We start from the raw sequence: 24,396 nt of genomic DNA, 5'->3' as shown, positions 1-24,396 counted from the left end.
GTATATTTTTATTTATCACGATATAGTAAAAATCTGGCTTTGAAAATGATTTCAGTGTTAATATAGCTTTCACAAGTGTCTGTGTTCTTTTCTAGTGGATTAATGACTTAGAAAATGATGATTTGTATATTACATGGCCTACAAGTTGCCAGAAACTTCTGAAGCCAGTATTTCCTGGAAGTGTACCTTCCATAAGGCGCAATTTTCATAATTTGGTGAGTTTTATATTTTGATTATACATATATATCTTATAAAGATATCAGCATTCTTTCTGGATTATCCTTCTGTCAATGAATAGGCATCTGAGTTGTAAGGAAGTTAAGTATTTGCCTGAAGCAGCAAGCTTAGGTGGCATGGCTGACTGGGTATCAACAACTAGCCATGTCACTGTATTAGTCCGTTCTCATGCTGCTAATAAAGACATACCCGAGACTGGGTAATTTATAAAGGAAAGAGGTATAATTGCTGGGGAGGCCTCAGGAAACTTACAGTCATGGCAGAAGGGGAAGCAAACGTGCTTCTTCACATAGTGGCAGGAAGGAGAAGTATGAGCAAAAGGGGAAAGCCCCTTATAAAACCATCAGATGTCCTGAGAAGTCACTATCACAAGAATAGCATAGAGGCAACTGCCTCCATGATTTAATTACCTCCTACTGGGTCCCTCCTGCGGCACATGGGGATTATGAGAACTACAATTGAAGATGAGATTTGAGTGGGCACACAGCCAAACCATATTAGTCACATGTTCTGCCTCTTACTCTTTAGCCCTTATGTCATTTTATAATAATCATATTAATGTTACTTTTACATTTTTTCAAAAGAATTTATGACAGAACTTTTTCTTCTTTATTAAAAAGAACTAATGATTAAAGTGTAGTAATTTTAGGGAAAGATACATAAATACCACTTTATCATCTATGCATATAATTTTATTAGCCCAATAATATCTAAACATTAATATTGGAACTTTGAAAGTTGGAGAAAATACCTACGGCTGTTTTTTCACATAGGAAATGAATAAGATACTTTTTGCAGCAGTCTTGATAAAGCAGTTATGTTAATGCTATTTTTTTTTTTGGTCAAAATTCAATCTCTATTTCCTTTTGAAAAAATTTATCATAGAAAATCTAATGAACATTTAGAATAAGGTATTTCAATTCAGGCAAAATAAAATATACTGGGCTTCCAAAAAGAAGATGAGTAGCCTGATGTTAAATTCCATGTATAATTATGTTTGGATGTGCAGCTTTTAGAAATCCTTCATAAATTGTGAAATCCTTTATATGTGTGTGTGTGTGTGTGTGTGTATTCCTTAGAATTGCTAGAATTTCTTTAAAAATTACACATTGAATTTCATACTTTCAGTCACAAAAATTAGTCTAAACTTGAATTTCATGAAGATTCTAAGGTGTTGAAATAGTGATATATACTATCTTTCTTTTAGGTTCTGTTTATTGATCCGGCCCAAGAATATACCTTGGATTTTATAAAACTTGCTGATGTTTTCTATTCTCACGAAGTTCCTCTTAGGTAATTGTCATTTTATAGCATTAAACTGTCAACTAAAGGAAATTCAATGTTATTCATATTGTGTTACACAGAGTATTAATAGGGCATTCAAAGCGATGGTTAGCTCTAGTGCCTGGCATAACACAGCTGCACGTTGTGAAGTATTATATACCTTTATGTTAGACTCTGTTTATCAAATCTGTCTGGTAATATTGTTTATTACCTTTCTGAGAGAATAATCTGATGACTCTGGAAACTTATGGAAAGGTCCAGCTTCATATGCTTGTAATCCCAGCACTTTGGGAGGCCGAATCGGGCAGATCACGAGGTCAGGGGTTCAAGACCAGCCTGGCCAATATGATGAAACCCCGTCTCTACTAAAAATTCAAAAATTAGCAAGGCGTGGTGGTGCGCACCTGTAGTCCCAGCTACCTGGAGGCTGAGGCAGGAGAATCACTTGAACCCGGGAGGCAGAGGTTTCAGTGAGCCTAGATTGTGCCACTGCACTCCAGCCTGGGTGACAGAGCGAGACTCTGTCTCAAAAAAAAAAAAAAAAAAAAGAGTATATTTACCCTTTCTGTACAAAAGAACATGGCCATTTGATAATGTTAGCACTAGAGGGAGAGAGAGTGATATTTTGCAGGAATCCAGTAGCTATGTGGATTTTGGTGAATAGGCATTACATTCAAACTTTTGAAGTGATAAAATTCTCCTTTTTTCTGTCTATTAATACATTCTCTCCATCTAGATATTGTAGTCTAATAACGTTTCTAAATAACGGTTTATTGTGATTCAAGAGGTAATTATAACAGTCCTTATTCATCTTCTTTTTCCAGAATTGGTTTTGTGTTCATTCTTAATACAGATGATGAAGTTGATGGAGCAAATGATGCTGGAGTTGCTCTTTGGCGAGCTTTCAACTATATTGCAGAAGAATTTGATATATCAGAAGCATTTATTTCTATAGTACACGTGAGTTTATGCACTAAATATGATTTGTTTAGAAGGTAAAATTTTTGCATTACTATATTATGATTTCTTTAGAATGTATAATTTTTGCATTACATTTATTATTGTAACATTTCAAAGTTTATAAACTATCATGGAGATTAATACAGATGATGAATTTGTTTTCTGTAACTCCCTTCTGAAGTACATATTATCCTCACATTATAAATTAGGCAACTGAGGTTCTACCAAGATATTTGAATTTACTAAGGTTTACTCAGCCAATAAAGTAATTTAAATTGTATATGTAACTTTCGAGGAAAACATATTAATAGAAAATGATTATTTAAGAAAAAATTCTTGAACTAGGCTTTGATTAAAGAGATCATTGCAGGCTGGGCACAGTGGCTCATGCCTATAATCCCAGCATTTTAGGAGGCCAAGGCAGGAGGATCGCTTGAGACCAGCAGCTCGAGACCAGCATAGGCAACACAGTGAGACCCTGTCTCTACCAAAAAAAAAAAAAAAAAAAAAAATCCAGGTGCAGCGGCACATGCCTGTAGTCATAGTTACTCAGGAGACTGATGTGGGAGGATCATTTGGGCCCAGAAGGTTGAGGCTGCAATGAGCCAAGATCGAGCCACTGCACTCCAGCCCAGGCAATAGAGAGAGCCTGTCTCATGGAAAAACAAAAAATCATTGCAGAGTTAAATATTCTGAATGACATAGCATATAGACACTTCCTAGAGAGTTTCAAAGAAGGGGGAAGTCATTTATTGACAGCAAACTGTGTGAAAGAGGTAAGGTTGATACAGAATCTGACAAAGAGATCATATAACAGATGTTAGAAATTGGTAAGAACCTGGTTAAGGAAGAACAAGAGATAGTAAGATTATTTCGTAATTGAGGTTTTGAAATTCTGTTATGGATCATTGTGGAAATATATATGTATTAAAGAGCTATATTGTTGTTATTAAGAAAAGTCAAGTCATAGCTTATAAAATAACTTATAAAATAAGTCATAGCTTATAAAATAGAAGTTTTTTTTCATTTTTATATTCATTGGGCTTTAGCTTGTCAATCAATATTATATCAAGGAATGACTCTTCTTCCAACTGAGAAAGGAATTTCCAAAGTAGTGCAAATTTCCTACCCTACTTCTGTAACTCCCAGGAAAATCATTAAATACCTTATTAATTCACTGAGCTAGAGTATAGAAACTACACTTTAGTGATTTGGCAGGGGTACAGTTTGCTCTATAAAATAGTGCCATGGAATATGCGTCAATATTATGTCTCAGCTTATTTGTTTTACTAACTTACTGGTGTAAGAGTTTATAAGGGACATAGTCAATTTGAGTTACATCTTTTATTAAGATTCAAGATTCAACCATTTTATTGTAAAGGATCATTATGATATTCAAAACTTAGAAACCTGAAGATATTCAGAAATTATCTTTACCTAAGTTATCTTAATTATCAATATTGAATCTCTGTTTTGTAAGTGTTTTTTATCAGACATTAATTTACATGTGATGGCATTAATCTACAGTGTTCAGCACAATACTATTAATATATAATCTCCTGGAAAAACAAATTATACTTGAAACCACAGGGTTTAATACAAAGCAGCATAAAAGTAAGTATTAAATTTGTGGCACAGCCTGTAAGTTGTGCTAAACAATTAGAAGGAGAGGGAGAAGGGGAAATAATTTGAACAAGGCATAGTTTTTAGGAAAATACATGAATTATAAAATCTTTTAAAAGTGTTTGCCTGTTTTCAGTGAGCTAATTACCTTATCTCAATTAAGTAATTTGAAGCTATTTAGCACTATAAAGAGAGAAGAAGAATATAAGACCAAAATAATAATAAAATATATGGAAGTTATTGAAATGTGATAACAAATAGCAAATATTAAAGTTAATCCAACCATATCTGTGACCATATTAAGTGTGAGGAAATTAAACTTTAGCATACTAGAAGAAAAGATATAAAAAGACAAAGTTATACACAAGGTGACTATCACAAATGAAATCTAAGGTAGCCATAAAATATTAGGGGAAATAAACTTTAAGAAAAAGTACTAAAGTTGTATGTAGCTTCAAAATATACAATACAAAATTTGATAGCAAGGGAGATAAATGGACAGTTTCACTATAATAGTGGTAGGTTATTTCAACATTTTTTAATAGGTGAAGCAGATTAAAAATCAGTAAAAATATATAAGATTTTAACAATACACTTAAGATTAATTTTAAAGGCAAATATAATATCCAACAATCGGAGAATGAGATGATTTTGCATTCAAAACAGAAGAGGAAAATATGTCTTTTAGTTAGAAAAGGAGTTAAAAGAACTGGTTAACCATTCAGAAATGAGTAACTGATTTTTAAAAAGTAGATGGAAAGTAATAAGAATATACATTAATGAACTAGGAAATAATACAATTATGGGATCAAGAATATAAAAGTTGATATTCTGAAAAAACAAATAAAATTGACAAACTATCATAGAGGTTAGGTTCCAGATGAGCACACCAGGTATAAACTTCCAGACTCTTAAGGCCTGGGCTCAGAGATGGGTACATCATTACTTTCAGTTTATTCCGTTGTATTCTGTTTATCAAAGAGTCACAGATTCAGATTCATATACCCACTTCTCAATGGAAGGAGTGTTGAAGAATTTGGAGGACCATGTTTTAAAACTAGCACAGCAAATTCTACCAAATATTCAAATGTTTGAAGAAATAATAATTTCAGTCTTTAAAATATCTTTTAGAGAATAGAAAAAGAGGAAATATTACCTAAATTAGTCTATGAATCTAATATAATCTGATGTCAAAGCCTGACAAGAAGAGAAAAGGAAAAATTATAGGCTGTTCTTTGTTGAGAATATGTATGCCAAAGTCCTAAATAAAATATTAACAAAAGAAATCCAGCAGGTATATAAAAAGTAAATTATCATGACAAGGTGAGATTATCTAATGAATAAAAGAAAGTATTTGCAAATTCAAAGAATCTCTAAATATAATTCACCATGTTAATATACTATTCAAGAATATGCACAAGAAACATTTGAAAAAATTCAAAGCTTTTTTATGATTAAAAACCTCATAAAGAAACAAAATGTTTAGCGAACTATTATGTAAGGGAATTTTGTTAATTGATGACAGCACATCTTAGCAGTAAAATGATAGAAAGCATTGTTTTTAAAAATGGAAAAAGATAAGGTACCCACTGTCAACACTTCAAGTATAATCCTCAAGTTCTAGTCAGTGCAATAAGATAAGTAAAGGAAATACTCATTTAAAATATTTAAAAGAAACAAATTTTTATTTAAAATTCCAGAGTTGCCTACAGAGGAGACTCAAAAGAATCCATTGATTGTGAGATTTGACACAGGAGGTTAGTAAAGTAACTGGATATGAGATCAGTATACTAATATCAGTTGCTTTTCTCTCTTCTAACAACAAATATTTATTAATTATTTTCATCAGTTTTATTAAATGCCTACTACATACCACACCCTGTTTTAGGTGCTTGGATAAATTAATAACATATATAGCCAACAATCCTTATCCTCATGAGAGTACTTTCTGTAATGACTCCTACATTTACAATGACAAGAGCAAGCAAATAAAAGATACTTAGGAAACCTGGGGGCTGCGGGGAAGGTCAGTTTTGTGGAGAAAATTTGGAATTATAGCCATGAAAGTTTACCTAAATGAATGAAAAGCTCTACCATGTTTATCAATAGAAATATTTCACTTCATAATTATATTGTTTTCTGCAAGTGATTTATAAATTCAATGCATTTCCGACCAAAGTGGAATTTTGGGGATTTTTGTGAAATGTGATGTTTTATTTTAAAATTTATATGGAAGAATGAAGACTCAAAATGGGTGAGACTTTGAAGGATAAAGTGATGGGACTTGTCATACCAGGTAATAAGATGTATAAAGTTTGTGGTATTGGTTCAGGGAAAGACATATCTATCAAAAGAACGTGGGGGTCCCAAAACTTAAGAATACAGAAGTGACATTACAGTAAATGGGAGTGGACTTACAACAACTGTGGTTCAACAGTGGCTATACCAATGCAAGTAAATAAGACTTTACACCTTGTGTAAAAATCATTTGAGTTAGCTTAAAAATGTAAGTGTGGAAAACAAAACTTTAAAACATTTAGAAGTTAGGACCTCAAGGTAAGGGTTTCCTAGATAAAACTTAAAAAGCTCTAAGTCTGCAGGAAAATACTGATAATTTCAGCTAAATTACAAATGAAAACCAGTGCCCATTAAAATATGTCATTAAAAAATAGGGGAAAATGTTATAAGCAGGAGAAGTTTTTACAATACATATGGCCAATAAAATATTTATATTCCATGAGATGTAAACATTTCCTACAATTCAAAAAGAAAAATACCAATGACCCAAGAGGAGAAATGCATAAAATAACTTTTAAAATAGAGGATGCATTAATGGTAAATAAAAATATACTGAAATTATTGGTGGTAAATATTTATTACCATTAATGGTAACTAAACAAGATAATTATCTTACAAATTTGAAAAATGCAAATAAAGACTACGACCACAAGATTATTTTATACCCTGTAATTTGGCAGGAATTAAGAAAGCTGAAGGTATCATTTGTTAATGAGAATGTAGAGCAATGGAATGCCTTTACATTGCTACCCTGCCTGTAGGAATCTAAACTGGCAGAGCCACACTGAAAAACAATCTGATAATAATTCACTATTTGAAGTTAAATTTCCACATTTCCTACAGACAACACACACACACACACACACACACACACACACACACACACACACACACACCCTCACCCTAAGAGAAGCTCTTGTACCTGCACCTTAGGAGGCTATTGTTAGCAGAATCATTCAGAATAGCAACAAACTATGATAAAAATGACACAAATATACATATCAGTAGCAAAATAGATAAGTAGAATTTGGCATATTAGAATGAAATATCATATGCAAGAGCATGGATGTATTAGAAACATAATGGAGTCATAGAAGACTAACACCATACCATATACTTCTTAAAGCTCAGAAGCAAACAAAACTAAGTATGGGAATACTTATTCGCATAAAACTCTAGAATTCAAAAAGGAAAGGGAATGATAAATGCAAATTCAAAACAATGCTTGCATCTCCTGAAGCACAAGGAAATGGGATTGGGAGAGAAGTTGTACTTCATGGCATTGGTGATGTTCCATTTCTTATGTTACGTGGCTTATTCATAATAATTGTTTATTTTGTTATTTATGCCTCATAATGTGTATGTTATGTGTATTCCTCTTTGCTTACCAAGTTACAAAATAATTTTTAAAATTTAAAAATGTGTAAGAGGATTGAGTTGATATGTCTGAGTAACTTACGTGAGGCATTCTGACTACCTTATTTTATGAGTATCTAATATTTTCAGGTGACTAGTTAGTAAAATGACTAATCTGAATGACTTTTCGTTTATCTTTTGCTTTATTCAGAGTCTCATTTTTGTGATCTCCATTTATGTTTTACAAAAGATGGAACTTTTCACTTTTTTTGAGTTATGATCACATTATGTTCTACTTTGATAGGAGGAGAAAAGTTGCCCCTAAATTGAAAAACTCGTAAAATGAAACTCTTCAGTCTAATTACATACCTGTGCTGCTGCTTAAAGGAATAGGGTACAAAGTTTACCTCCATTTATGTTTTACAGAAGATTGAACTTTTCACTTCTTTTGAGTTATGATCACATTATGTTCTACTTTGATAGGAGGAGAAAACTTGCCCCTAAATTGAAAAACTCATAAAATGAAACTCTTCAGTCTAATTACATACCTGTGCTGCTGCTTAAAGGAATAGGGTACAAAGTTTACAGTGATAAAGGGAGAGCAAAGAATACTAATTACTTACAGTGAGGAATATAACATGGGGATCATTTTAGCCACAATATGAAGATTATGTTTGGCAATAATGACATAAGTAAATTGGGACCAAAAGCAATATTCTTCAGTGATATATCAAATGCTGCTTAATAGTGTTTGTACTTACTACTTGTTCCTTCTGCTTATAAGTTTCTTTCCCCAGAATGTCTTAATGCTAGCTCAGTGTTCATATTTATGTCTCAGCTTAGTCGTCTACTCAAGAGATGCCATCTCTCTTGGTGCAAAACCTAAAACAGCACCTGGGTCATAGAGGATCTCTAAGTACTTATTAAAGAAAGAAATGAGAAAAGATAAAAAGAATAACAGCTTACATTCTACAAGTGTGTTTAGAATATTTGAGACTGGGGAAGAGTAGAGGTGCAGAGAAAGTTTAGTCAAAATACTTACTAGTAAGGCCTGGCATGGTGGCTCATGCCTGTAGTCTCAACTATTTGGGAGGCCGAGGCAGGTAGATTGCTTGAGCCCAGGTGTTTGAGACCAGCCTGAGCAACATGGCAAGACCCTGTCTTTACAAAAAATACAAAAAAATTTATCCAGATGTGATGGCAAGTTCCTGTAAGCCCAGCCCTTCGGGAGGCCGCAGGAGGTGGATTGCTTGAGCCCAGGAATTCGATACCAGCCTGAGCAACATGGCAAGACCCCATCTTTACAAAAAATACCAAAAAATCTAGCCAGGTGTGGTGGCAAGTTCCTGTAGTCCCAGCTACCCAGGGGGCTAGGTGGGAGGATTGCTTGAGCTGGGAGGTTGAAGCTGCAGTGAGCCATGATCACACCACTGCATTCCAGCCTAGTCAATGGTAAGACCCTGTCTCAAAAAAAAAAAAAAAAAAAAAGAAAAAGAAAAAAATTACAGAAAAGCAATAAAAAATGAAAGCATTTCTGAAATGTCATATTAGAATATATTATACATACATTAAAAAAGGTAATCATTATTTTATTAAGAATAATGGTGTCTGGTTTCATCAAAATAGAGCAAAACATAAATTTGTTATATTTTTGAAAACTATAGAATATTTTAAAACCATCTTTATTAGAAGATGATATATGGTTAAAATTATTTTTATGTGGTATGTGTGTATATGTAGTTAGTATATTTTGAACTTACAAAATAAAAATCTATCTGCATGCTAAGGAAAAAAAAGAAAACTAATTGCTATAAGAAGAAAATTAATTATAATATCTAAATTTTCACAGATGTACCAAAAAGTGAAGAAGGATCAAAATATACTCACTGTGGACAATGTGAAGAGTGTTCTCCAAAATACATTTCCTCATGCTAATATTTGGGATATTTTGGGAATTCATTCTAAATATGATGGAGAAAGAAAGGTAAGTTGGGACATTATGTTAAGTGGAGTAGGCCAGGCACAGAAAGACAAACACCACATGATCTCTACTCATATAGAATCTTTAAAAAAAGTCAGACTCACAGAAACAGAGTAAAATGGGGGTTACCAGAGGCTGGGGATGGCAGAATTGGGGAGATATTGGTCAGAGGATACAAAATTTCAGTTAGACTAGAGAAATAAGTTCAAGAGATCTATTGTACATGGTGGTGACTGTAGTTAATGACATATTTTATACTTGAAATTACTAAGTACATTTTAAGGATTCTCACCACAAAATATGAGAAGTATATGAGGTAATGCATATGATAATTAGCTTTATTAGCTATTCCACAATGTATATTAATATCAAAATGTCATATATCATAAACATATATATTTTTTACTTGTCATTTTTTAAAAGGTGAACAATTAGAGACTCAACCCAGAAGATTCGGAAAGAGCCAAAAAAAAAAAAAAAAAGGCAACAACTCAAAGACATTTTCAGAGAAAGAGAAATAGTACAAAGAAATTCCAAAAATTAATGTATAGGAGCCTTCATTAGAAGGGACTCACCAAATACGCAACACATTGAATGAAAGAGGAATGCTCTGGGGCATGGGGATAAGGAATACTTTTCTGAAGAAGTGATATTTAAGCAGAATCCTGAAGCAGGAGGAAAAGTTAGACAAAAGAAAACAAGGGGGTTGTAAGAGATTAACATTCCAGTCAGAGAAAAATGTTGTGTTCTGAGATGTAAAGGAATTGAGAGAAGCTGATGTTGCTACTGTGTAGATTGAAAGCATATGTTGTTCCTGTGTTATAGGGTACAGTCGAGGAGGTAAGGCTGGAGAGGCAAGCAAAGGGTCTGAATATACAGGGTCTTGTGAACAACATTTAATGCACTCATGTCAGTAGAAGCTCTTGGCAACAGTGAAAAACCTGAAAGGCATTAAGTAGTGAAGTGACAGTGACATGCATTTTTTTTCTAAAGAGCATTCTCCATTGTTGAGAATGGATTGTTGGTGGGGAGGAGTAGGTGTGGTGATATGTATTAGGAAACATAAGGTGAGAGATGTGAGATGGACTAGTAGGCTTTTGGAAGAAGTGGAGGCAGAGAAAATGGACATATTTGAATTATTTAGGAAGTACCATCCAGGTGCTGCTGGATTGGATAAGGTAGAGGGGAGATGAGAAATTGTCAAGGGTAACTCCCAGGGTTCAGCTGAACAACTAACTGGTAGTGTTGATGCCATTGCCAAGAAGGAAAGGAGTGGAGGAGTTTATCCTTGTTAAACTATAAGCTTCTTTAGGAGAGAGTTTGCATATCATTTACATGCATTCATAAACCTAATACATAGTAGGTACCCACTAAACGTACAGATAGTATAGTACAGTGGTTAAGAGTTCAGACTCTTGGTCAGACAGATCTGGGTGCAAATTCCACTTCCACAACATTGTAGCTGTGTAACATAAGAAGTGATTTAATCTCTCTGTATCTGTTTTATCATCTGTAAAATTGATGTAATAGTAGTACTTGGCTTCCTAGAGTATTTGTGAGAATGTTGGCTATAATAATGATAATACTTAGTATTGGATAGCAAATGAGTTATTTAGTCACTTTTTAACTCATAAGCTAAAATTCAAATGTTGAGGACCTTCATGATCTGGCCTCTGCCTACACTCCTCTCTAACTCCGTATCTGACAGCTGTCCCCCATATTTCACACCCTGTAAACACTGCTGTATTAGTCCATTTTCACGCCGCTGATAAAGACATACCTGAGACTGGGCAATTTAGAAAAGAAAGTGGTTTAATGGACTTACAGTTCCACGTGGCTGGGGAAACCTCACAATCATGGCAGAAGGTGAAAGGCATGTCTCACATGATGGCAGACAAGAGAAGAGAACTTGTGCAGGGAAATTCCCCCTTATAAAACCAGCAGATCTCATGAGACATATTCACTGTCACGAGAATAGCATGGGAAAGATCTGCCCTCATGATTTCATTACCTCCCACTGGGTCCCCCCACAACATGTGGGAAATGTGGGAGCTAAAATTTAAGATAAGAATTGGGTGGGGACACAGCCAAACCATATCAACTGTGAATTTACCATTGCATAAGTATACCACACTCTTACTTCCCTTGCTATATTCTCTTCACTTGGACTGTCTTTCTCTACTTTATCTCCCTGGCAAATTTTTATTAAGCCTTTAAGATTTTTAGTATGACTCCCTAAAAGAAGACCTGTATGATCCCTTCCTCTCCATACTCCAGCTTGATTAGGTGCTTCTCCTGGGCCCCATAGAGTCTTCTACATGCCTGTGTTTTGTCTGTCTGTATGTGAACCCCTTGAGAAAAGACTTTCAGCTCTATAATCACAGTATCTAGCCTAATGCAGGTGGCAGGATTGAATAAGTGTTTATTGAACATATAAATACAGGGATAAATAAGTCTCTGATGCCGATAAATGTTTGGATTTTTATTAAGTAAATGTCATACTCTATACCAAGAATCAGCAAGTCCACCCACTGCTTGTTTTTGTAAATATTTTGGGGACACAGCCATACTTGTTTATTCATATGTCGTCTATGACTGCTTTTGTGCTGTAACGAGAGTGGAGTCACTATGTCAGAAACTGAGTGGCTCACAAAGCCTAAAATATTTACTCTCTGGCCCTTTACATAAAAAGTTTTTTGACTCCTTGTAGGTAAATTACTTTCCTTTAGGCAATGTTTGGAAAGGACAGATAAAGTTAGCAAAATGGATGTTTTTTCCTATGGCATATAAAAATGTGGCGGTGTTCCATTTTCTTATGTTTATTATTCAAACAATCATATTTTGTTTAACACTCTGATATTTTTTAACTGAATAGGCTGGAGCAAGCTTTTATAAGATGACTGGCCTGGGTCCTTTGCCTCAAGCTCTTTATAATGGTGAACCCTTTAAACATGAAGAGATGAATATTAAAGAACTAAAAATGGCTGTTCTTCAAAGAATGATGGATGCATCTGTATATTTACAAAGAGAAGTTTTTTTGGTAGGTAAGCATTTATAAGGAAATACATGATGAATATTTATAAATGATATTTTTATTAAAACCTTATTTTAATGACAGAAGTTGATTTGGTAAAAAATTTCCATTCTGATCATTTCATAGTGATTTTTAAAATGATACTTTTAGCAGCTTAAGCCACGCCACCCTGCCTGTGCAGAGACTGTGGTGCAGTGGGGCCCTTTACACTCCATGCCCAGGCAGATCTTCAGGAATCTGGAACACCCACTGTCCTCGATTAGGAGTTTAGGCTACCCCGCTCCCTCTGCAGAGAACTTGGAGCCAAGGAGGTTTCCCAGCTCCATGCCTAGGCACACCTCTAGACACCTGGTGGTTGCCCACTGTATTCTCCCTCAGTGTTGGTGCTTGTGCCTGCTGTTGGGGTACCTGTAGGCAGGCCTGCTCAGCCTGGCCCTGCCCATCTTGCCCACCATGTCTGAGCAGGGAGGCCAGACCACTGTGCACACCACAGATCAGCCCATTGCCTGAGACAACAGAGAGATTATCCCAGTAACAAGGATCAAGTATATACCCTGCCATGTTGGCCTCAGCTGGCTTTTACTCATAAGGGCTATCTACTAGCTTGTAGGTCAAACCACACAGCCCACAGTAAAATCAGCTGATAGAAATGCATAGGCTGTAGAAGCATCACTTAAGGAATTTCAAAATACAACTGAAAGCTTTATCAATAGACTGGACCAAGCAGGAGAAAGAATTTCAGAGCTTGAAAACCAGTCTTTTGAACTAACCCAGTCAGACAAAAATAACAAAAAAGAATTTAGGTCAGGCATGGTGGTTTATACCTGTAATCCCACCTCTTTGGGAGGTCAATTCAAGAGGATCGCTTGAGCTGATGAGTTTGAGACCAGCCTGGGCAACACAGTGAGACCTCTGCTCTACAAAAAAACTTAAAACTTAGCCAGGTGTGGTGATGAGTGCCTCTAGTCCCAGCTGCTCGAAAGGCTGAGGCAAGAGGATCACTTGAGCCTAGGAGATGGAGGCTGCAGTAAGTCATGATCATGCCACTGCACTCTAGCCTGGATGACAGAGCGAGACCCTGTCTGAAAAGAAAAAGAATTTTTAAAAATGAACAAAGTGTTCAAGAAATACGGGATTATGTTAAAGGAACCAAACCTACAAATTATTGGCATTCCTGAGAGAAAAGGAGAAAAAGTAAACAACCAGGAAAACATATTTGAGGGAATAATTCAAGAAAATTTCCCTAATCTTGCTAGTGAAGTAGACGTTCAGTTACAAGAAATTCAGAGAACACTGTGAGATACTATACAAAGTCAGCATCACCAAGGCTTATAGTCACCAAACTGTCCAAGGTCAGTGCTGAAGTAAAAATCTTAAAGGCAACTAGAGAAAAAAGGCAGATCACATACGAAGGGAACCCCATCAAACTAACAACAGTGGTCTATTTTCAGCATTCCTAAAGAAAAGAAATTCCAACCAAGAATTTTGTATCCTGTCAAACTAAGCTTCATAAGTGAACGAGAAGTAAAATCTTTCCCAGACAAGCAAGCACTAAAGGAATTCATTAGCACTAAATGGGCCTTACAAGAGCTCTTTAAGGGAATGGAAGAATGGTACAAAAACACACTTAAGTACATAGCCCACAGACCCTATAAAGCATCCACATCATAGAAACTGAAAAGCAGACAGCTAAGAACTTCACATAGGATCAAAACCTCATGTACCAATATTAACCTTGAATATAAATGGCCTAAGTGCCTCACTTAAAAGGCACAGAGTGGCAATTGGATAAAAAACAAGACCCATCTGTCTGCTGTCTACAGGAGACGGGCTCAAAGTAAAGGGTTTGAGAATTATCATGCAAACAAAACAAAACAAAACCAGGAGTTGCTATTCTTAGATAAAACAAACTTGAAACCAACAATAGATAATTATAAAGTGTTCAACAAGAAGACTTAAGTGTCCCAAATATATATGCACCAACACTGGAGCACCCAGATTCGTAAAACAAATACTTCCACACCTATGAAAAATCTTAAGGCAGCTGCGCAATAATAGTGGGAGACTTCAACTCACCCGCTGTTATTGAACTAACCCAGTCAGACAAAAATAAAAAGAATTTAGGCCAGGCATGGTGGTTCATGCCTGTAATCCCACCACTTTGGAAGGTCAATCCAAGAGGATCGCTTGAGCTGAGGAGTTTGAGACCAGCCTGGGCAACACAGTGAAACCTCTCTACAAAAAACTTAAAACTTAGCCAGGTGTCATGGTGGGTGCCTGTAGTCCCAGCTACTCAAAAGGCTGAGGAAGGAGGAAGACAGCAGACAGATGAGTCTTGTTTTTTATCCAACTTGCTACTGTGTGCTTTTTAAGTGAGGCGTGTAGGCCATTTATATTCAAGGTTAATATTGGTACATGAGGTTTTGAGCCTGTCATGAAGTTCTTAGCTGGCTCCTTGCCATTTCTATCGTGTGTTAGACACTGACAGTGTTAGACAGATTATCAAGGCAGAAAACTAACAAATTCTGGACTTAAATGGACACTGATCAGTTAGACCTAATAGACATCTACAGAACATTCCACCCATCAGCCACAGAATATTTATTCTTTTCAGCTGCACACAGAGCATACTCCAAGATCAAGCACATGCTTGGCCATAAAGTAAGTCTCAATAAATTTTTTAAAGTCAAAATCATACCAGTCATATTCATGGACCACAGTAGAATAAAAATAGAAATCAGAACTCAGAACATCTCTCAAAACTACATAATTACATGGAAATTAAACAACTTGCTTTTGAAATCACTTTTGGGTAAACTGAAATTAAGGCAGCAATAATAAAAATTCAAATAAATGAAAACGAACAACATACCAAGATCTCTGGCATGCAGCAAAAGCAGTTTTCAGAGTTATAGTGCTAACCACCTATCTCAAAAATTTAGAACTATCACCAGGCGCGGTGGCTCACGCCTGTAATCCCAGCACTTTGGGAGGCCGAGGTGGGCGGATCATGAGGTCAGGAGATCGAGACCATCCTGGCTAACACGGTGAAACCCCATCTCTACTAAAAGTACAAAAAAAAATTAGCTGGGCGTGGTGGCCGGTGCCTGTAGTCCCAGCTACTCTGGGGGCTGAGGCAGGAGAATGGCATGAACCCGGGAGGCGGAGCTTGCAGTGAGCCGAGATACAGCCACTGCACTCCAGCCTAGGTGACAGAGCAAGACTTCGTCTCAAAACAAAAAACAAAAACAAAAAAATTTAGAACTATCGCAAAATAATGACTTAACATCACACCAAGAGGAATTAGGAAAAACAAGAATGAACTAATCTCAAAGCTAGCAGAAGAAAAGAAATAACTAAAATCAGAGCAGAATTGTACAAAATTGAGACCCAAAAATTTATACAGTGAATCAATGAAACCAAAAGTTAGCTCTTGGAAAGGACAAGATCGATAGACCACTAGCTAGATTAACAGAAAAAGGAGAAACGATCTAAATAAGCACAATCAGAAGCAACAAAGGTGACATTACAACTGATCCCATAGAAATACAGAAGATCCTCAGAAGACCTCTATGCATACAAACTGGAAAATCTAGAGGATATGGATAAATTCCTGGTCTCCCAAGATTGAATCAGGAAGAAATTGACACCCTGAGCAGACTGATACTGAGTTCCATAATTGAATCAGTAATAAAAAACCTACCAACCAGTAAAAGCCCTGGACCAGATGGATTCATAACTGAATTCTGCCAGATGTACAAAGAAGAACTGTTACCAACCCTACTGAAACTATTCCAAAAAACCAAGGAGGAGTGATTAATGCCTCCCTAACTCATTCTGCAAAACCTGTGTTATCCTGATACCAAAACCTGGCAAACATGCAATGAAAAAACTACAGGCTAGTACCATTGATGAACATAGATGGAAAAATCCTCAACAAAATACTAGCAAACTGAATCCAGCAGCATATCAAAAAATTAATTCACCGTAATCAAATAGGCTTCACTCCTGAGAAAGGTTGGTTCAACATTAACAAATCAGTAAATGTCATTCACCACATACACAGAATTTAAAACAAAAAATGTGATCATTTTGATAGATGCTGAAAAATTATTCAATAAAATCAAACATCCCTTCATGATAAAAACCCTCAACAAACTGCACTGAAGGAACATACCTCAAAATAATAAACGCCATCTATGACAAACCCACAACCAACATCATACTGAACAGGCAAAAGCTGGAAACATTCCCCTTGAGAACTGGAACAGGAAAAGGATGCCCAGTCTCACTATTCCTATTCATCATAGTACTGGAAGTCTTAGAGCAATCAGGCAAGAGCAATAAATAAAAGGCATCCAAATAGTAAAGTCCAGTATCTCTCTTCACTGATGATATGATTCTACACCTAGAAAACCCTAAAGACTCCACCGGACAACTCCTGGAACTGATAAATTACTTCAGTAAAGTTTCAGGATTCAAAATTAATGCACAGCAATCAGTAGCATTTCTATAGACCAATAACATTCAAGCTGAGAGCCAAATCAAGAATGCAGTCCCATTTACAATAGCCATACACACACACACACACACACAAAATACCTAGGAATACAGCTAACTAAGGAGGTGAAAGATCTCTACAAGGATAATTACTAAACACTGCTGAAAGTAATCATATATTATGCAAACAAATGGGTAAACATTCCATGCTCACGGATTGGAAGACTAAATATTGTTAACATGGCCATACTGCCCAACACAATCTACAGATTTAATGCTATTCATATCAAACTGCCAATGTCATTATTCACAGAATTGGAAAATACTATTCTAAAATTAATATGGAACCAGAAAAGAGCCCAAATAGCCAAGGCAATTCCAAGAAAAAGAACAAATCTGAAGGCATCATATTGAGAGGTGACAATGTGCTGGTGGCCCTTGCTCACTCTCAGCACCTCCTTGCCCTCGGCGTCCGCTCTGGCCATGCTCGAGGAGCCCTTCAGCCTGCCACTGCACTGTGGGGGCCCCTCTCTGGGCTGTCCAAGGCCGGAGCCGGCTCCCTCTGCTTGCGGGGAGGTGTGGAGGGAGAGGCGCGGGCGGGAACCAGGGCTCCGCGCCACGTTCACGGGCCAGCGCGAGTTCCGGGTGGGCGTGGGCTCAGCAGGCCCTGCACTCGGAGAGGCCGGCGGGCGCTGCCGGCCCGGGCAGTGAGGGGCTTAGCACCCGGGCCAGCAGCTACAGAGGGTGCGCTGGGCCAGCACTGTGCTCGAATTCTCGCTGCCTCATCTGCCTCCCCCTGGGTCAGGGCTTGGGACCCGCAGCCTGCCATGCCTGAGCCTCCCCCCCACCCCCACCCCACCCCACCCTGCCCCGGCACCGTGGGATCTTGCGCAGCCCGAGCCACCCCGACGAGCGCTGCCTCCTGCTCCGCGGCGCCCAGTCCCATTGACCGCTCAAGGGCTGAGGAGTGCCGGTGCAAGGTGCGGGACTGGCGGGCAGCTCCCCCTGCGGCCCAGGTGTGGGATCCACTAGGTGAAGCCCCTGGGCTCCAGAGTCTAGTGGGGACTTGGAGAACCTTTATGTGTAGCTGAGGGATTGTGAATACACCAATCAGCGCTCTGTGTCTAGCTCAAGATTTGTAAACACACCAATCAGTACCCTGTGTCTAGCTGGAGGTTTGTAAATGCACCAATCAGTGCTCTGTGTCTAGCTCATCTAGTGGGGACTTGGAGAACTTTTGTGGCTAGCTCAGGGATTGTAAACACACCAATCAGCGCCCTGTCAAAACCAATCAGCTCTCTGTAAAACAGACCAATCAGCTCTCTGTAGAATGGACCAATCAGCAAGATGTGGGTGGGGCCAGATAAGGGAATAAAAGCAGGCTGCCCAAGCCAGCCGTGGCAACCCGCTTGGGTCCCTTTCCATGCTGTGGGAGGTTTGTTCTTTTGCTCTGTGCAGTAAATCTTTCTGCTGCTCAGTCTTTGGGTCCATGCTGCCTTTGAGAGCTGTAACACTCACCATAAAAGTCTGCACCTTCACTCCTGAAGCCAGCGAGACCACCAACCCACCAGAAGGAGAAAACCCCGAACACATCTGAACATCAGAAGGAACAAACTCTGGACACTCCATCTTTAAGAACTGTAACACTCACCGCGAGGGTCCACAGCTTTATTCTTGAAGTCAGTGTGGTCAAGAACCCACCAATTCTGGACACAGTATTACCCAACTTTACAGTACACTATGAGGCTACAATAACCAGAGCAGCATGGTACTGGTACAAAAATAGACACATAGACTAATGGAACAGAATAGAGAACCCAGAAATAAAGCCACACACCTACAAACATTTTAGCTTTGAAAAGTTGACGAAAATTAGTGGGAAAAGGATCCTCGATTCAATAAATGGTCCTAGGATAGTTGGCTAGCCATATGCAAACAAAACTGGACCCCTACTTTTCACCACGTTCAAAACTTAACAACAAGATGGATTAAACAGTTAAGTATAAGACTTAAAACTATAAGAATTCTAGAAGAAAACCTAGGAAACACCGTTCTGGACATCAGTCTTGGGAAAGAATTTATGGCTAAGATCTCAAAAGCAATTGCATCAAAAACAAAAATTTGACGAGTGGGACCTAATTAATTAAAGAGTACAACAAAAGAAACTCGCAACAGAGTAAACAGACAACCTACAGAATATACAGAAAATATTCACAAACTATATATCCGACAAAGTTCTAATATCCATAAGTAGCAAATAAATCAAGCAAAGAATAAATAACCCCATTAAAAAGTAGGCAAATGACATTAACAGGTACTTCTCAAAAGAAGACACGCAGGCAGCCAACAAGCATATAAAGAAATGTTCAACACTACTAATCCTTAGAGAAGTGCAAATCAAAACCAAAAGGAGACACCATCTCGTACCATTTAGAATGGCTGTTATTAAGTGAACAAACAACAGATGCTGGTGAGGCTGAGGAGGAAGGGGAACGCATATACACTGTTAGTGGGGATGTAAATTAGTTCAGCCCCTTTGGAAAGCAGTTTGTAGATGTTTCAAAGAACTTAAAACAGAACTACCATTCAACCCAGCAATCCCATTACTGGGTACATCTCCAAAGGAAAATAAATCGTTCTACCAAAAAGACACATGTATGTTCACTGCAGCGCTATTCATAATAGCAAAGATGAAGAATCAGCCTAGGTGTCCATCAGTGGTGGATTGGTTAAAGAAAATGTGGTGCATATATACACCATGGAATACTATGCAGCCATTAAAAATGAAATCGTCCCCTTTGGAGCAACATGGACTCAGCTGGAGGCCAAGCAAACTAACACAGAAACAGGAAACCAAACACTGCATGTTCTCTCTTATGAGTGGGAGCTAAACATTCGGTACTCATAGACATAAAGATGGCAGCAAGAGACGCTGGGGATTTCTAGAGGGGAGAGGGAAGGAAAAAGTGGGGGAAGGGTTGGAAAACTATCTGGTACTATGCTAACTACCTGGGTAATGGGATCAGTCATAACCCCAACTTCAGCATTACATGATACACCTATGTTGTAACCAATCTGCATGTGTACCCTCGAATCTAAAATAAAAGCTGAAATTCTTAAAAAATATATTTAATTAAATTTATCTTAGGCATAATTGCATCTAAAATTGCTTAATTGGAAAAAGTTGTAATTTTTACAAGGAAATGTATTCTCCCTCCCCCTCCCCCTCGTCTCCCTCTGATGCCAAGCCGAGGCTGGACTGTACTGCCGCCATCTTGGCTCACTGCAACCTCCCTGCCTGATTCTCCTGCCTCAGCCTGCCTAGTGCCTGGGATTGCAGGCGCGCGCTGCCACGCCTGACTGGTTTTTGTATTTTTTGGTGGAGACGGGGTTTCACTGTGTTGGCCGGGCTGGTCTCCAGCTCCTGACCACGAGTGATCTGCCAGCCCCGGCCTCCCGAGGTGCCGGGATTGCAGATGGAGTCTCGCTCACTTAGTGCTCAATGTTGCCCAGGCTGGAGTGCAGTGGCATGATCTCGGCTCACTACAACCTCCACCTCCCAGCCGCCTGCCTTGCCCTCCCAAAGTGCCGAGATTGTAGCCTCTGCCCGGCCGCCACCCCGTCTAGGAAGTGAGGAGCTTCTCTGCCCGGCTGCCCACCTTCTGGGATGTGGGGAGCGCCTTTGCCCCGCCGCCCCGTCTGGGCTGTGAAGAGCGCCTCTGCCCGGCCGCGACCCCGTCTGGGAACTGAGGAGTGTCTCTGCCCTGCCGCCACCCCGTCTGAGAGGTGAGGAGCGTCTCTGACCGGCTGCCCCGTCTGAGAAGTGAGGAGCCCCTCCGCCCGGCAGCCGCCCCGTCTGAGAAGTGAGGAGCCCTTCCGCCCGGCAGCCGCCCCGTCCAGGAAGCGAGGAGCATCTCCGCCCGGCAGCTGTCCTGTCCGGGAGGTGGGGGGCAGCCCCCGCCCGGCCAGCCGTCCCGTCCGGGAGGTGGGGGGCAGCCCTCGCCCGGCCAGCCGTCCCGTCGGGGAGGTGGGGGGCAGCCCCTGCCCAGCCAGCAGCCCCGTCCAGGAGGTAGGGGGCAGCCCCCGCCCGGCCAGCCGCCCTGTCCGGGAGGTGGGGGGCGCCTCTGCCCGGCCACCCCGTCTGGGAAGTGAGGAGCCCCTCTGCCTGGCCGCCACCCCATCTGGGAGGTGTACCCAACAGCTCATTGAGAACGGGCCATGATGACGATGGCGGTTTTGTGGCATAGGAAAGGGGGATATGTGGGGAAAAGAAAGAGAGATCAGATCGTTACTGTGTCTGTGTAGAAAGAAGTAGACATAGGAGACTCCATTTTGTTCTGTACTAAGAAAAATTCTTCTGCCTTGGGATGCTGTTAATCTATAACCTTACCCCCAATCCCGTGCTCTCTGAAACATGTGCTGTGTCCACTAAGGGTTAAATGGATTAAGGGCGGTGCAAGATGTGCTTTGTTAAACAGATCCTTCAAGGCAGCATGTTCCTTAAGAGTCATCACCACTCCCTAATCTGAAGTACCCAGGGACACAAACACTGTGGAAGGCGGCAGGGCCCTCTGCCTAGGAAAACCAGAGACCTTTGTTCACATGTTTATCTGCTGACCTTCCCTCCACTATTGTCCTGTGACCCCGCCAAATCCCCCTCTCCGAGAAACACCCAAGAATGATCAATAAATACTAAAAAAATTTTAAAAAACAACAAAAAAACAAACAAAAAAATTCAGTGAGTTAATCAATGAGAATTGTCCTGCTCACAATAGGTGCTCAAGAAATGGTTACTACCATGATTCTGGTTGTAAAGTGAAATTGCCAACACCTGAGACAGAGCTCATTAAATGTTTACCAAACTGAATAATAATAAAAAAAAAAAGTATTGTAATAATTCTAAATTGCTTATTTATTTTTGATTAAGTAATCTTTGTGTTATCTGCATAATTTTTGAAACATGGATATAAATTGCCTGTATTATCTAAATAACATTTTTGTTTTTTTAGGGCACATTAAATGATCACACGAATGCAATTGATTTTCTAATGGATAGGAATAATGTTGTACCCCGTATAAATTCTTTGATTTTGCGTACTAACCAGCAGTACCTCAATTTAATATCTACATCAGGTAAAATAATCCTATACTGTTCTACAAATGTTTATTGAGTTGTGAATTCTTTATTTATATTTAACATTTAATTTGAAATTTTTCAGTAACTGCTGATGTTGAAGATTTCTCTACTTTCTTTTTCTTGGATTCACAAGATAAGAGTGCTGTAATTGCAAAGAACATGTATTATTTAACCCAAGACGGTAATAAGCATATTTTATTTACCTGAATTCTTAAAGTGATAGAAACTTGTAATCTTCATAAGGCAGTTGTATAATAAATTTTAATATGTTGCTATTTTTGAGTAGAGGCCTAGATTTCAATTTTAGAGTTTGTAAATTTTTTAGTATTTAACGTGTGCTGAGAAAACAATGCCTTCTATTCTAACTTTGTTTATCTTATTTTTGCCTTTTTTAAACAAACTATTTTCACCTTTTTAAGAAAAGAATAAAATCTTTTCAGTACTATGTAAACTATCTTATAATGTATAAAGAAAAGTACAATTACCAGATCAGAGAAGATAATAATTCTTCTGCATTCTGATTAAATAACATGCAGATATTTTGCTTAAGGTAGGGGTTACAACCAGAAGAGAGAGGAGACCAAGATAGTAACACACTTGGGAAAAAGGATTTAGCCAAACTGAGAAGTCTGCAGTGGGACCGTAGATTTGTTAGGGTACAATTAACTGTTCAGATAGATGAATATAATTCGAATTTGGTGGTTTTTGTTTTGCTTTGTTTTGTTTGGCCTGCTTTGCTCTAGAAATAAAAACAAGAGCCAATGAGTAAAAGATTAAAGAAGGCTGATTTTGGTCTCAGTAGAGAAGTGGTAATTTTCTGACAGTGAGAGTTCATTAAACAGATGGAATGAACTATGTTGTAAGGGGCAAACTTTTATATAGGAGAGAGATTTAAAGCAAAGGCCACACAACCAGTTCTTGTAAATGCTGTAAATTAAATCCGAGTTTCTACCAGATGGCTCCTGGATTACTGTCTAACAGATTCCATGATTTTATGTTCATAAAGGAGTCTGGCTACATATTGCTGTTTTCTATATCTACTAATAAGCTTGATTGTTACGGTTTTACATATATTTGGGACATAAATTTTTTTTTTTTAAACAAATGTTGCTAGAAGGCAGATTTGCTTACCAACACTGGGAGTTTTATATAAGCTTATATAATGAGTTACTCTTTTAACTGGAAGCTTTATATAAGCTTGTATAATGAATTACCCTTGTAGCATTTTTATATGTAATTTTATATGTATTTATTTTTGTATGTGTATATATATATGTACTTGCATATATACATTCACACAAAAAATTTTAACAATCTTTGCTTTTCAGAAATATTATTTTAATTTTTTTTAATGTGTTAACTGCAAATGTTCCCCTGCTTTTGTTTTATTTAAAAAAAAAAAGTTAATTTGAGTAAACTGTTTGAAACTTTCAGATGACAGTATAATTTCTGCAGTCACTCTCTGGATTATTGCAGATTTTGATAAGCCTTCTGGGAGAAAACTTCTTTTTAATGCGTTAAAGCACATGGTGAGTACCTAGATATTCTTACTAACAATTTTAATTTATTTCAATTTAAGGAAAGCAATATGAAGAACATACATTAAATATTTTCCCCTCCATGTTAATGTTTCAGTTAAGTAGACTGAGGAAGGAATTCAGATTTAGTCTTCATGTAAAACAGGTAACTTTGCTCAGGAAAAGAAAAACCTACCTGTTTTCTATGACTCGTGACATATATTCTCTGGTAGTCCTTGTGATCAGACATACACATACCACATATTGATTACAAATAGGGTATTAAACAAAGTAAGTAACTCTAGACCCTACCACCACTTCAGTGACCCGAAATCCACTATTTACCAACAATAGCTAGTAATAGCAATTTTTGGTCACATAATTAAGCAGCATTTTCTTTCCCTGATTATTTAAGAAAAACTAAGTAAATTTATCTCACTGAAGAATATTTTAAGCCTTAAGTCAACAT

General features: G+C 38.0%; 1 protein-coding gene across 4 annotated transcripts in view; it reads left to right on the top strand.

The window, feature by feature from the left end:
• Positions 1-24,396, top strand: part of UGGT2 (UDP-glucose glycoprotein glucosyltransferase 2) — a 252,929-nt gene that overhangs the window by 104,057 nt on the left and 124,476 nt on the right. For all 4 annotated transcript variants that reach the window (XM_063792284.1, XM_001139906.6, XM_016925458.4 and 1 more), the window contains exons 13-20: positions 96-215; positions 1,445-1,530; positions 2,346-2,481; positions 9,608-9,742; positions 12,615-12,779; positions 22,283-22,406; positions 22,493-22,591; positions 23,845-23,939. In XM_063792284.1, the coding sequence (XP_063648354.1) occupies positions 96-215; positions 1,445-1,530; positions 2,346-2,481; positions 9,608-9,742; positions 12,615-12,779; positions 22,283-22,406; positions 22,493-22,591; positions 23,845-23,939 (960 nt within the window). The remainder of the gene's footprint in view (positions 1-95; positions 216-1,444; positions 1,531-2,345; positions 2,482-9,607; positions 9,743-12,614; positions 12,780-22,282; positions 22,407-22,492; positions 22,592-23,844; positions 23,940-24,396) is intronic.

The sequence above is a fragment of the Pan troglodytes genome, chromosome 14, assembly GCF_028858775.2.
Source record: "Pan troglodytes isolate AG18354 chromosome 14, NHGRI_mPanTro3-v2.0_pri, whole genome shotgun sequence".
NCBI lineage: Eukaryota > Metazoa > Chordata > Mammalia > Primates > Hominidae > Pan > Pan troglodytes.
The sequence above is the reverse complement of the archived record's forward strand: the minus strand, read 5'-3'. Positions and strand labels throughout refer to the sequence as shown.